Source organism: Ictidomys tridecemlineatus, chromosome 9 (genome assembly GCF_052094955.1).
Source record: "Ictidomys tridecemlineatus isolate mIctTri1 chromosome 9, mIctTri1.hap1, whole genome shotgun sequence".
Classification (NCBI taxonomy): Eukaryota; Metazoa; Chordata; class Mammalia; order Rodentia; family Sciuridae; genus Ictidomys; species Ictidomys tridecemlineatus.
The window spans coordinates 10,461,866-10,477,530 of NC_135485.1; the positions used below are offsets into that span (position 1 = coordinate 10,461,866).

The 15,665-nt window shown below is 37.5% G+C and overlaps 1 protein-coding gene across 2 annotated transcripts in view; it reads right to left on the minus strand.

Moving 5' to 3' along the window:
* Fbxl5 (F-box and leucine rich repeat protein 5) overlaps positions 1–14,018 on the minus strand; it is a 43,871-nt gene extending 29,853 nt beyond the window's left edge. The window contains exons 1-3 of one of the 2 annotated variants that reach the window (XM_078021065.1): positions 13,827–14,018; positions 3,136–3,351; positions 359–454 (exon numbers count right to left, since the gene is read on the minus strand). In XM_078021065.1, coding sequence (XP_077877191.1) covers positions 359–454; positions 3,136–3,351; positions 13,827–13,910 — 396 coding nt within the window. In that variant the 5' untranslated portion in view covers positions 13,911–14,018. Of the gene's footprint in view, positions 1–358; positions 455–3,135; positions 3,352–5,374; positions 5,390–13,826 lie in introns of those variants that run through there. The other variant, XM_078021066.1, reaches the window with a different exon arrangement.
* Between the last annotated feature and the right edge of the window lie 1,647 nt (positions 14,019–15,665).

Sequence of the window (15,665 nt, forward strand, 5' to 3'; positions counted from 1 at the left end):
AAAAAACTCTAAAAACTCTTTCTACTTAGCACATAGAAAATACTCAAAAAATTCCAGAATTCTCTAAATGTTCTGCAAAAATATTAAGGTGACACAAAAAATCATCAACACTTAACACAGTGCCATAGTACATATGAAAACACATTCTGTAAAAGCAATAGCCTTCATGAGGATTTTAAAACAGATGCATTTTTTTCCCTTGGGTTCCAGTTCCCAAAGGAAGTAGAAACTTCTCATCAACTGGAGGCTTCTCTCCATCAACTGGACATATCTTCCTATGTAATATTTTGAAGAAAATATGGTAAAATATTTTTAAAATTTTGTAAATCTAATCTCAATGGAAAAAAATTATACTTACCTCTTCCTCCTCTTTCATGTGAGGAAGGAAATCTCTTGTAAAGGCCTCCAATCTCTCTTTCAGCTGTTTTGCATAATTTAACTGCTCATATTCATTCTGGAAACAAAAATATTGTATTTCAACAAAAATTCTGCTTCATTATTTACATTGCACCTGATCCCAAGAAGTTAATTCAACATAAAACTTCAAAAAAACAAAGAAACAAGCAAAAAAAAAAACAGATAAACAGCACAGTGGCCTCTGTACTTTTATGATCATCACAGGACCTTAGGCCTAGGAGTATAACTCAATGGAAGAGCACCTATCTAGTATGTACGATGTCCTGGGTTCAAACCTCAGCACCACCAAATAAAAAGATTTGAAATTTTTAGTAATGTAATTGATCTCCTATTTCTCTTTAAAAATATCACTTAAAACTCTAAAAGTAACAAGTATCTGCTTAAAACTTCCACTAATTTGATTCTGAAGTTACATAATTTTCATGTTTAGTTTTCTTAAATATATCTACAAGTAGTCCACAAGGACATGGTGGACTTCATCATTATAGAATCCCTTTAAAGTAATCTGACATATTCTCCACTAAAAAAATTCAAAATACCTATTATGTTATGCTGACAGAGCTCATATACATTAGTACCAAAACTTCTAAAGGCAAGAGACTCAGTACATCTTGAAGTGGATCGTTTTAATTTTGGACAACACTAAAAAGTTCTTCCTCTCATGAACTGAGATCGTATCTCCCTGTAACTTATCCATCTATTCTGTATCAGGCCTCTCAAATCACAAAATAATGAAATTTGAAAAATGCGAGAATATTTCATCCTTTTTCTTGAGCTAATTCATTCAACTGCTCCCCAATATTTAATTCAATGTCATATTTTCTTGGAATTTTACACATGTTCCTTAAGCTTGTCCACATGGCTTCCATTTCTACTTACTTGCTCTAACTACTAAATTTGTTTTTCTACACCAGATCACTCTTTTACCCATTAAATCTGCCCAGGCCTCACCTTCCTCCTATAAATGCCCACTTAGATTATATAAACAATTCAAATAGAACCCTCTTCTACTACCCTAGAAAGACAGGGTCAATAATCACTTATCTTCTCTTTATCTTTTCTAGCTCCTTATCACTACATTCTATCAGTCCCATTCCCTACATAAATCTGTTCCCTCTTCTCTATTTCCATTAGACACTACTTTAGATAATACATGAGTATGATATAATATTCAGAAAGTACAAAGGACTATTTAATAGAAAAATAAATCTCTCATTACTATTCTGTACCCTACCCAATCTCCCATCTCCCCAATAAGTAGCTACTAAATATCGTTTCAGAGACTATCAGAATAAATTTTTTTTTTTATAGTATTCTTCCTACTTGAGGCTTCTTTCCTTCAATCCATCCTCTACCCTGCTGCAAAACAGTCTTTCTAGAACAAAATCTAAGTGACGGACACACGGTAGTTTAAACCTATGCTTCACTGAACCAGAAGGGAAATAAACTCAGATCAAATTTTAAATATCCTACAATACATAAATATAATTAAGATGAAAATTTCTCTATAGTACTATCCTAAACTATACTCAAAAATGCCTTTAATTTCCTGGGCATAGTGTCACATGCCTATAATTAGAGCACCTGGAGAGGCTGAGGCTGGAGATCGTAGAGGTGAGCCTCAGCAATTTCACAAGGGCCTAGGCAACTTAGTGAGACCCTATTTCAAAATTTAAAAATTAAAATTAAAAAAAAAAAAGCTGAGGATATATCTCAAAGGTAAAGCACTAGTGGGTTCAATCCTCAGTGCCTTTAATTTTATATTATACAACCAACATTATCATATTTAACCACCCTGTTTCCTACAATTAGGAAAATCAAATATAATAAATGTTATAGCTGGCAATTTTTGTTGTTTTGATGTTTTTGTTGTTGTTATTTGTGGAATTAGGGTGTAAACTCAAAACCTCCCAAATGCTAGCCAAGCACTATCCTAAACTACATCCCCAGCACTCAATTTTAAAATAAATGAAATTTATAAAGCTGAAATGTTTATTCATTCTAAGTAACAATTTTCCCTGAGTCACCAGTGCCTGGGTTGATAGCTTTCCTTTAAGAATTTAGCAAATGTTAACAGAATATAACAATTTTATGATAATATTTCACTCAAGAAAACAACTTTAAAACTAAGTAAGGGACATCATTTAAATGTTTTATTAAATAGTAATAAAGTCATAATTGACAGACTCTAATAAAACTTAACCAAGCTCTTCTGAGCCTTCTTCTCAATTAGACCTGACCTTGGACTCTGTCCTTGGCCCTCTTAGTACACCTTTAGTAAAAATCCTGCTTAGTCAGTTTATCAAAACTCTTCTATCCTTGGTATCTGACCACCTCAGTATCTGATCAAATTCCTCATCCCTCTACCCTCAGTCTCCTACCACCCTGGCCTGCTTTCAGTAAAAATCCTGTAGAATTGACATAGCAAGAATTCTCCTGATCATTTTTCCTCCACTGACCCCCACCTTGCTTCCTGGCTATAAACTCCAACTTATTCTTGTATCTGCAGTTGAGTCAGATCTCTTCCTTACTGCAAGCCCCTAGTGCAGTTATCCCTAATGAAAAAGCCTTCATAGCCATCTTTAACAAATGATTAAAAAGGCAGATTATAGTTTTCCTTTAACATCATAGCATTTACTACAAATTGCTAACAGGTTTTGCCAATGACATAACAAAATGGCATAAATTTTAAGTTATATACCTATTTTTGCAACTCACCTTAACATTCTTCAGTCCCTTTTCAAAGAGGCTAAGCATCTCAGAGAGTTTATTGTCAGAATGTACATTATAAATGGTCTGGCTGCGTTGTTGAAGCAAACCAATAATGTATTCATTTTCAATCTGTTCATGCATTTTGAACTCCTTGAAAGTAGCATACAAAGACTGCAGAAGAGCACGGAAATCGTTGTTGTTGGAAAAGTTGGTTTTAGAAAGCTAAATAAAAAGTTAAAAAGAAGACATAATAAATACATACAAATATGTAACAATGTACCAATAAAGAATATTCAAATGTGTTCCCATTTACTTTTCACATAAAGATATTTATCTTGCATTTGGTTATATTAAAGTACAAATAAAGGAAATTCATTAATAAATAAGTTATAATGGTAAGATTAAAAAGTATACTAGGCCAGGAAGATGTTAGTTTGCATTCTTTTTTTTCCCATTTTTTTATGGGTGCATTATAGTTGTATACAACAGTGGGATTCATCATTACAAATTCATACATGCACACAAAATAACTATATAATTTAGCCAATATCATTCCCCAGTGTTTCCCCTTTTCCTCCCTTTCCGACTCTACTGGTCTGATTATCATGAGATACCCCCCACACACCACCTTTCTTTTACTTTTTCCTCTCCAGCTCCCAAATGGTTTGCAATCTTAAGGATTTGATATAAAAAAAATAATGCACACACAAATTACTTAGTTTCTTTAAAAAGGATCTGACTCAATCCCTTCCAAACTTAAAATTCCATTATTTTATAATAAACACAGGCAGATACATTATAGAGATGTGGTAAATATTAAGAGAATTACATTAGGAGAATGTGGTAAATATTTTTTTTCAATGTTCTTTATGCTATTAAACTTTTGCAATTTAAAAATCAAAAAACATTTTATTATAGTTTTTTTAATTTTAATATCAAGATGAGACTGATCTAAGCAAGAATAAAATATTGAACTATTAGAACATTACTAGATAATTTTTCTTTTAATGTCAGTTTCTTCTTGGTGTTAAATGGGAACAAAATACCTGTAGATAATTTTGGGGATTAAAAAAAAAAGAGAGAGAAAACTGTTTCAAATACTTAACAACTAATTAAGAAATCATCTCATTTAATAAATATTACTTTCAAAATTTATGGTATGATAATAGTGTAATGTGGAAACCTAGCTCACCAGAATATGAGTAAAGTAAATCCATTTGAAGGAAAAATACAAATCAATAAAAATATGAAGAAATGCACACATCCTAAGTTTCTTTAATTCTAATATTCAACAAAAAATGTGTATTAAAGATAATTCTAACTTTTTACACTTAGTAGCAAATTAAATTCTAATATTTAAAATATACAAATTATGTTATACAAAATACATGTATGAAGATGTGAATTTGGTGTCAACATACCTTAAATACAGAGTTATGATAAATTGTGGTATAAAGGTGTATTAAGAATTGTAATGCAAAAATAAATAAAATAAGAGAATTATGAAGAAAATTGCTTCAAGTTAAAATTCAAAGTAACACTCAAACCCTCCATTACCTATATTAAATAATCTACCTTCCACTGTATCAATTCTATTTCAAAATTTATTTTCAATGTGGAAATCTGCCAGAGTTGTGGCACACTCCTTTAATCCCAGTGAACTGGAAGGTTAAACAGGAGGATCACAAATTGGAGGCAGCCCTATTTAGCAAGACCCTGTTTCAAAATACAAGGAAAAAAAAGGGGGAGCTGGGATGTAGCTTCATGGTACAGTGCCATAGGGGAAGCCTGATCAGGTTCGATACAACAGATAGATAAATGAAAGGAGAAATGCTACTGACCAATAATTGCTAGACTTGCTTTCTAAAATCTGACCTAATATTCCTAAAATGGAGCACCAATCTAAGCTGTTTTATTATCTGTTCTTGGCAGGAATTGTGGTCTTAAGACAGAGGATCAAAAAAGTCAACTCACAAACTCCTAAAGCAAAATTGTTCCATTATACATAACAGAATTAACTAAGTATATTACACAAAAGGCAGTATGGGCTAGGCATTAAGAGTCACCTGTAGCCAGCTGTGGGTGGTACATGCCTGTAATCCCAGCAGCTCCAGAGTCTGAGGGACTATGCAACTCAGTGAGACCCTGTCTCTAAATAAAATATTAAACGGGGCTGGGGAAGTGGCTCAGTGGTCAAGTGCCCATAAATTCAATCCCCAGTACCCAGTCCCACCAAAAAAGTCACCTCTAATCCCAATAGCTTGGGAGGCTGAAGAAGGAGAATCAAAAGTTCAGCCGGTCTCAGCAACTTAGTAAGATCCTGCCTGAAAATTAAAAGTCATTTTTAGAGAACCTAGGATCAGATTCCAGTTCTACCATTTATTTAGCTATCTAACCCTTGTAAATTACTTTTTCTTGTAATGTCAGTTTCTTTTTTTTTTAAGAGAGAGAGAGAGGTAGAGAGAGAGAGAGAGAGAGAGAGAGAGAATTTTAATATTTATTATTTAGTTATCAGCGGGTACAACATCTTTGTTTGTATGTGGTGCTGAGGATCGAACCCGGGCCGCACGCATGCCAGGTGAGCACGCTACCGCTTGAGCCACATCCCCAGCCCTGTAATGTCAGTTTCTTCTTGGTGTTAGATGGGAACAAAATATCTGTACTCCAAATAGCTGTGTGATACTTAAGTATGAGTTATCATCATTTTGAAAATTAGACATTCATTTTATAAATTCATGCATTTCTTACACTATTTAAATACTTATTAAGCAGCTATATGAGCCAACAACTGTTCCTGGTACTTGAGATACATGAGTGAACAAAATGAAGATTTCTTAATTTATGGAATTTATAGTCTAGTGAAGGGAAATAATACAATGAATAATTAACCATAATACATAATAAACAGAGATTGTCAACTTTTTCTGTCAAGGGGCAAAGAGTAAATATTTTACCTTTTTAGGGCAGATATTCTGGTATCAACAATTTAACTAGGCTGCTATAGCACAGAAATACTCAGATAATATGTAAGCAAATGATTATGGGCTATATTTCCATAAAACTTTGTATTAATGGACAATAAAATTAGAAATTCCATATAATTTTCTTTGGTTTTTCAACTAAGTAACAATTCAAAGGCAACTTTTAGCTGTTGAGCCATAAAAAAACAACATGCACAGCAAATTTGGTTAAATCCACTCTGCAGATTTTAAGAATACTAAGAAATGCCACACAAGATCACAACAAAATGCATTAGTAGATAACTGGTGTAATCACTATTGTGTCATTTTACATAAATGAAAATACCTTCAAAAATTTTAATAGTAGAAATATGACATAAATCAAAGCATTAATTGATTTTTAAATGGCAAAAAAAATAAATGCACTCACATGAGTTAAGATAAAATCTTAAAAAAGACATGCAAAAAAATTTTGCAAAACTTCTCATTAGACTATTGGAAATTCTCTTAAGACTTGAAATAGAATAAGGTAAAAACCAGTTTTTAATGCTACAAACTGAGAAGCAAATGGACATGTAAAATGACTCATATTATAGGCTCAATTCAGCATAGTGGTTAAATAGTGGCTCAATTAACTCTGGAGCCAGATGGTGAACTGATTCTGCCAGCAAGTCACTAAATATCCGTACCTCAGTTTCTTCATCTGAAAAATTGGGTTAATTATATTAACTAACTGATAAGGTTCCTGTGGATGACTTCATAATATATTACTATGGTGTTGATGTTATTCATATTTTAATAATATATTATTATGAATTTACAGATATACTATAATTATCAGTTATTAATATACTAATAGATTCAAAGAGACACAGAGGATAACATCAACTAGCCCTATAGGGCTTTTCTGCTATTATTTCTGTATTTGGTCGAAAATAAAAGTATCATTAGAAGTCCTTTAAAAAATTGGTACCACAATTATGGAAAATAGGATGGAATTTTGCCAAAAAAAAAAAAATAGAACTACCATATGATCCAGCACTTCTGGGTATATGTCCAAAGAAAATGAGATCAGTATATAAAAGAGATATCTGCACTCCCATGTTCATTAGTGTGTTTTTCACAATTGTCAAGATATACAACAGGGGCTAGGGCTGTGGCTCAGCAGAAGTGCACTTGCATGGCATGTGTGAGGCACTGGGTTCGATTCTTAGCGCCGCTTATGAATAAATAAAAGTCTATCAACAACTATTAAAAAAAAAGATACACAACATTAGTGCCTGCCAAAAAATGAACAAATAAAGAAAATGTGATTACACATAGACATATACACATATACGCACACATGCACACACATACAGCAATTTAGCCATACCCTGCAGCCTGGACGCTGGGTGGTAGAGTGCTTGCCTAGCATGCACAAGGCCCTGGGTTCAATCCCCAGTATCAAAAAAAGAATGCAGGTTTAAAAAAAGGAAACCCTGGCATTTACAAAAGCGTGGATGAACCTGGAAGACATTATGCTAAGGGAAATAATCCAGAAACAGAAAAACAAATACTTTAGGATTTTATTTATATGTGGAACTTTAAAAAATGGAACCACTGAAATAGAATGGTCACAGCCAAGGACCATGGGATGGAGAAAATGATAGAGATGTTGGTCAAAGAGCACAAATTTTCAGTTTTAAGGAATAATACTGGGGCTGGGTATATAGCTCAGTTGGTAGAGTGCTTGCTTCACATGCACAAGGCCATGGGTTCAATCCCTAGCACCATTAAAAAAAAAAAAGGAATAATACGGTATCTACTGTATCATTTACTTGAAATCTGCTGAAAGAGTAAATCTTAAGTATCATCATCCCCCCTACACACACACAGAGTAACTATTTGTGGTTACAGATGTGTTGATAATTTAATTTTGGTAATTATACAATGTATATTCATATCAAATCATCAAGTTGTATACTTTGAATGTCTACAATTTTAATTAATTAATTATGCTTCAATAAAGATGGAAAAATGATCACCAGATAAAAAGTCACATTCTTGAAGGGAAAAAAGTTTACACAATAGATGGAAGATATAAGAGTTTCATTTGTGTTAAATCCTCGACACGTTTGCCGATTTGTGAATAAGTAGGACAAGAAGGAAAAATAACAATAAAAGAAAATGAAAGGAGTCTTTAAAAATACTACCCACATCAGTTTTTCTCCTCATGAAAAGTGCAAATGTTTTTAACCTGTTACTGAAAATTAGTAGATATAGCAGTTAAAATAATAACCAGAAGACATAATATAACTCTTTAAAAATCTATTTATATAAACTTTTTTTCAAATTTCTGTCTCCACGAAGGTATTCATACATATAGACTTGACTGGGGGTTGGAAGGGGACCCTAAATACTAATAATTTCTAGAACATGCTGAGGCCTCTAATAGGCACTATAACACGTTTTTAAATTTACTTCTTAAAACAAACTAGAAGGAAGTACTGTAATCCCCATTTTATAGAATAAAGAACTGAGACTCACAGAAATAATTTATCCCAAATTATACAACTATACAGTAAACAAAACAGAGATCAGGTCTCTAGGACTTTAATACCTATGTTCTTTCCACAAGAGATGATGCTTGTCCCAATCATAAAGCTATCTTTACAGATACAAAGAAGCAAATAGAAGAATATTTACTCTAAAGCAAAAGTTCTCACTACAGGGGTAATTTTGCCCCACAGGATTATGATAAAGAGCAAGGTCTAGAGATGTTTTGTCTGTCACGACTAGAGAAATGAGGCTGACATCTAGTGGATAAATGCCAGAAATGCAGCCAAAACATCCTACAATGCAGAGGACAACCCCCATGCCCACAGTCTGGTCCAGAATGTCAAAAGTGCTTCACTTGAGAAATACTGCTCAAGACAAATATTTTTTTTCAAACACTGTTTTCAGTGACCTTCAGCATATAATACAGTACAAACCAGATACACAGATATCACAAACAGTTCAAACAGATTTGGGGACATGATATTTCACTAATTTGTGATTGAACTCATATTTACTTTTCCCCTTGTTTAATGCTGTTTCTGACCCTCAAATCAACTTACAATGTACTAGAAGGTCACAGGACATATTATGAAAAACAATGACTTACAGTGATACAACCCTTAAATATATGAGACAGAACACATACAATTAACAACAGTAGCAGTCATGTGGTCTCTTCCATATATTTAAATTTATAACTGTCTCAGGCACTCTACAACTAAAATATAACAACCTTGCTTGAAACCAATTCAAGTGTTGTATCACTTAAAGCCGGTAAGTTTGAAAATAGGTATGAAAATATATAATGAAAACCAAAACATTACTACCCAAGTACGTTTTTACTTTCTGTCTACATGGCCAAACAAAACACACACACACACACACACACACACACACACACATATATATATATATTTATATATATATATATTTTATGATCAATAAAAACTTTAGTATTAACTGGGGCTGGGGATATAGATCAGTCGATAAAGTACTTGCCTCACATACACAAAGCCCTGGGTTCAATCCCCAGCACCACAAAAATAAATAAATAGAGAGAGAGAGAGAGAGAGAGAGAGAGAGAGAGAGAATAAAAATAACTTTAGTTTTATCTGGTCAAATTTATTCACTGATGGAAAAAATAATGATCCACAGGTTAACTGTTCTGCATAAAATCATAAGAGTAATAAGCAGCAGAACCAGTGACATAATGCAGAAAACACAGGTTTCAGAAGAGGGGGAAAAGACTCTAAGATTAAAATTCAGGCTCTACTAATTACTACCTGAACAGGTTGGATAAGTTATTTTAACCACTAAGACTGTTTCCTCATTTTTAATTGAGGGATAATACTTGTCTTACAGGGTTCTTATGAGGATTAAGAGAAATGACATCAGCATGTAGTAAGAACTCATTAAATTCTCTCTTCCTTCCTCTCCCAGCTCTCAACTCAATATCCTCTCCACTAAACCAACCTTCCCAAATGTCAATTGTTTTATGGATATGCAGAAAATTAAGAAAAACTGGTCAAAAAGATATTCATACTATTAAAACAAATAATATATTCATTATTCTGAGTTTCCTTAGAGTTTTTATCATAAAATATTCTTTTATATACACTGCTAAAGTACAGAGCATTTTTAATATACTTACCTGAAAAACTCAAGCATTCCCTAAAACCTCCACCACTTCCATTTTTATTTTTTTCTCTCTTTTTTTTAATATTTATTTTTTAGTTATCGGTGGACACAACATCTTTTGTCTATGGTGCTGAGGATCAAACCCAGGCTGCACGCATGCCAGGAGAGCCACATCCCTAGCCCCCCACTTCCATTTTTATAACTGATTTACATATAAGTCTGGGAACCTTGGCACTAACCACATCCTTATAAATTCTACCCATTTTGTTCTCAGAAATCAATTCAAATAGACCATTTCTGATACTTTACCACAGAACTGACTATACAGCCTTTCTTTGTTCCCATGATTCCCAGCTTGGATTTCATCCTAGCACAGTTGTTAATACATATTAAACTGTGAAGTCCTTAAGAATAGTGTCCACATCTCAATAACCAACAAGTTACTACAAGCAAGACTGACAAGTAGAAATTCCATACTCACAGAAGTAATGAAGTTTAGAGGATTCAAGAAAAGACAGGAATTGGAGTGAAATGGGGAAAGGATATCAATCAATGCAAATTTTTACTAAAATCCTTCCAATCTGGATCAGTTAATTAGCATCTCTCAGCAGACTACTACCAAAAACATCAGTAACCATTATGGTTTCACATGAAGAAAATTAAGCTACAGTCCTAATCCTGACCTGGGTTTCCATCTGGATCTATAACTAACTGCTTTCATAACTCGGCCTATTTAATCTAGGCCTACAAATCCCCAGATATAAAACAAAGTACTCCCTGCCTTTATCTACTCCAAAGCACTGTCAAGATGACCAAGGTGAAAAACCTATCCTTAAATCTCTATAAAAGAGAAAATTCATGAGCAAAATATTAAATTAGGTACTATATAGCAATATTAACATGACCCATAAAATGAGAAGAAATTTTCTAAGTAAATTAGTCTAAGCACAGAAATAACTGATTTAATGTTTGTAAACAAATGGTTGCTTCTAAAATATACCATACTTTAAAAAAGTTCAATGCTGAAAAAAAAAACTGACTTCTTTATGGATACCACATGGACAGAGTCAAAATTTAGAATATAGTGAAATATAATTTATAGCTTTTTAGTTTGACCATAAAAAAATGTCATTCTCATTTGGGATAGTTTTATTGCAGGCTATATGGACTTGATATCCTTGTTCTACACAACCAAGGGATGGTAATGGTAAAACTTGCAATGACAAATAAAAAGCAACACATTCTTAATTCTGTAAGACCATTTAACCAAAATACATATTTTCCCACTCTTGCTCAGAAAGGACATCCTAGAAGAGATTTCCACTGGTTAACAGAATCAAAAAGAAATGATGATGTCGAATTCCTATGCGTTTTTTTTTTCTTTTCTAAATTACCTTGGTCACCCTGCAGAAAACTGGACTTTTAAATCTTAATAAACACATATAATAATCTTATTAACTGTATGTAATCAATTTAGAATTAGTGATAATTTTTTCACAGTAACGGGGATAAATTCCTGAAAATTTTAACTTAACGCTATATAAAATTGAAAATGCTTTATTAAACATGTTATGCAAGAGGGAACAAGTAAGAATCTTATTTGACTCAAATATTGCTTTTTTAGAAAAGGCAACTTCATTTTCAAAATTTGCTCAAATGTTCTCAATCACCAGGAAAAGAGCCACAAGAATGATGACTAACATCTTCAAACTGTTAAAATAAGGCTAGGACTAAAGATGTAGTTCAGTGATACAGTGCTTGCCTTAGCATTCAGGAGGCTCTCAGAGCCTCAGCACGGCAAAACAAACAAAATTAAGACTGGATAGTCTTGTCATCAAATAAATGAATAGTGATTATTGGAAGGTCACAATTATTTGGAAATTTGAAAAAAAAAAAAAGTAAACATCTCCTAGAAAAATGTATACATGCACAAAATTTTCCACACAATAGCAGGTGACCCCTTAACTATCTCCTTTAATATAAACTGGAGAGAAAACTGTGCAGAGAAAATCATAACTTCCCTTTATGATTTCTGAGAAAGTAGAAAACCTCCCCATTTTTCTTTCCTGCAATTAAAGGAAACTGTTAGAACAAAACTGAAAAGACAGGAAAGATAGAAACAGACAACTGAAAAATTCACATTTGCTGAAAGACTTCTCCATTCCTCAAGAGTCTCCTAGATAAGTAGTTCTGACCCTGGTCTGCACACTGCACTCAACCTGGAGAGATTTAAATTACACTTATGGTTCCACTCTCAGAGATCTTAATTTCAGTGGTTTGAATATCAGGATTTTCACAGCTTTCTGGGTGATTTTAATAGACAACCAAGTTGTTGATCACTATCCTAGCCAGTCCTAGTGTTTGAACACTTGAATTGGGTATTTTTTTTTTTAATTTTCAAAATGAAGGGGGAGGAGGAGAGGATGTTTGTGGGGCAAGAGATGTTTGTGCTGAGATCTGAAACTCAACCTTACCTCTTTCAACTGCTGGTCTTGAGTGTGGCCTAGCAATGAACACTCTGGGCATCCTCCAGCCGCCTTTCTGGGCTAACAACCTCTGTTTGCTTAATGCTACATATTTTCTGAAAATTCATAAAAGTTGATTTCTATCCTTAAGCAATACGTTTAAGTTCTATTTATTTGGTTCATTTCTACAAGAAATAAGACTGCCCCAAGTTTTAAGGCTATCTATATGACTTTCCCCAACATAAATTGACAAATGTGAGAATTTTAACTTAGTCATTAGCAAAAGGACCTGAGTTACCTCCACAAAAGTGCTTCTCCAGCTTACGCTGGCTGCACCAATTAAGTGTCTGAAAAGGTTCCCACAGTCAAACCAACTTTTCCCGAGCCCCCCCCCCTTTTTTTGAGCCAACGCAAAGAATTCCAACAGAGAAGAGCTGTCTTGTAACAAATTCTACATGGAGTATATATCCGGGGCAATAAAAGTTGCGGAGAAAACAAGAACCATAAATGAAGAATGAAGGTCCACTAGCTCCTAAACAGGGTTTTTTTTTTTTTCTCCCAAACCCAACCCGCGAACAGCCAGGAGGGAAAATGCAGGGGGAGCTGGGAGACGCTGCCTGCAGAGCCAGGAAGCCCGAGTTGCACAAGGATGCACGGGTGTCTGCAAAGACGCGGGGAGCCCGAACAGGCCGGGGGCGGGGATCGCGGGCGGGGAAACTGCAGTAACGGCCTGCCCACGCGGACCGGCAGCCCACCGCGCCGGCCGGCCAGGGTCCAGGGAGTTCGCAGCCCCGCTCTCCGAGGGGCTGGCGGCGGGCGGCGCCCTCCCTTCCGCGCGCCAGGCCCGCGGGCAGGAGGGCGCCGCCTGGTAGGGCGGCGCCGCGCGCCCCGAGGGCACGTCGGAGGCCGCGGCAGGGCTGGGGGCAACTCCCGAGAGGTCAGGGGCGCGGGGGCCGCGCAGAGCTGACAGCTGCGCAGGAGGCGGCGGCCCCGGGGGCTGCGGGCGCCGCGCAGGCCAGGCCGCCTCGGGGACCCGCCTGCGGCTCGCCGCCTGCCGCGCCGCCCGCGAGCAGCAGGCCCCGCGCTCCGTTACCTTGTCGCAGTAGAGCCCCACCAGCTGCTTCATCCGCCAGTGCGGGGCGGTGAAGACGTCCACTTCTTCAGGGAAGGGCGCCATCGCCGCTGCTTGAGCCTCCGCCTCAGCAGCCGCGGCCGCCGCCTCTCCATAGACACCCTCGCCGCGGGGCAGAGGCGGCGCGCCCCCCTGCGCATGCGCCCGCCCCGTCGGCGCGCGCGCCCGGGCCGCCCGGCCGGCGAGGGCGCGGGAACGCGCGGGCCGCCGCCATGCGGTCCCTGCGGCCCACGTGACCGCGCGCGTAGGCTCGTGGCTTCCACCTCCCGCCTCCCCACCCGTTTCTTGTCCTCTTCGTGTGTCGCAGGAAGAAACTAAGCCTTCTCCCCGTTGTGTCGCGTCCTAAAAACACTGTATGAAGCGAGGAGGTGACGTTCGGGGGTGCCCGCCAGCCTTGAGGCCCAGCAGCCCCGCACCACGACTTCAGTGGATCCCGGAGGCCACCTGGGCGCCGGAGCGCGAAGCCCCTCGGCCTGCGCGCGACCGTGCCCTCCTTGACCGGCCTAGGTTCCCTTGCGCGGCCCTCACCACCTGCCAGGCGCCGGCCTGGGTTTGGTTCCCGCCCACGGTCGAGCTAACCGGGCTGGGGTCTACGGGAACGTGTGGCCCGCGCAGGGAGCGGCAGGACCCGACGCTGCGGGGAGCCCGGGCTGAGGCCGGCAGGGAGGGTGCGGGAGAGAACCCTGGTGCCATCCCTCCATCTTAAGACCAGGCTTAGCGGGAGAAAGGAAAAACCCGCATCACTGGCCTGAAGAAGGTCCCTGGGTCTCTTTGCCTCTCCTCGCCCCCTGGGAGACCCATTCTCGGCTTAGCCTGTTCAACCCTCCAGGGCTCAAAGAATCGGGAGGAGTCGGATAGGCAGAGAATATGGGGAGGATGTGTTTACTGCTCCCTGACTTAATGCCAGGAGGGCCAGAAAGGTGTGTTCACCCAGGCATCTCCATTATAGTTTCTTGACAACATGGAGGTCCAACGTTGAGAAAAAGATAGAGGAGAAGGAGGTTAGAAAGAACCTTGCCTTGGAGTGTCCCTGTTTAGTTCAAATCTTACCATGTGCCATTTGTTGACTGGCGAGGTAAGCCAGCAGTGGCTCAAAACAGATTCTGGAGATAAGTTCCTGGTTTTGCCTAATACTTGTTGTAGGACCTTGGACAAGCTAAAGGACTTCTCTGTGCCTCAGTTTCATCTTATGTGAAATGAGGGTAATAATACCTAGTTCATAAATTTTTTAGAAGGATTAAGCAAGTTCATATATTTGAAGTGTTCATAGTAAGTACACATAATAAGTACTATCCGAAAACTATTAATGTTAGGTAAAACAAGCTGGGCTTGCCTCCCAGCTACTCGGGAGACTGAGTATGAAGGATCATAAGTTCAAAGCCAACCCAGGCAATTTAATGAAACCCTCTCTCAAAAAAAAAAAAAGTGCTGGGGACATAGTTCAGCAGTAGAAGGCCCCTGGGTTCAATCAGTAAGTTCCTACGTACATACCTAAAACAACTCTGTGAACTAGTGCTGAACAAAACTGTCAAAGACATTCTGGTAATTGCCTAGGGTAAGTGTATAATCTGGCTTATGAATCTAGTCTGACAATACCCTCCCAGGCACTGTCTTAGTTGGGACACAGATGGCTTATACCGTCTGTGCTAAGGAAATAGGAAAAATGCTTAATGGAACCGACTGATAGACAAAGTCCTTAACAGAACTCTCTCTCTTTCCTTCCCTCCCTGTTACCCTCTCTCTTTGATTTTTCCCCTCTCTTTTATTTTCTGCTCTTTTGTTAGGGCTTTGCCTCTATAC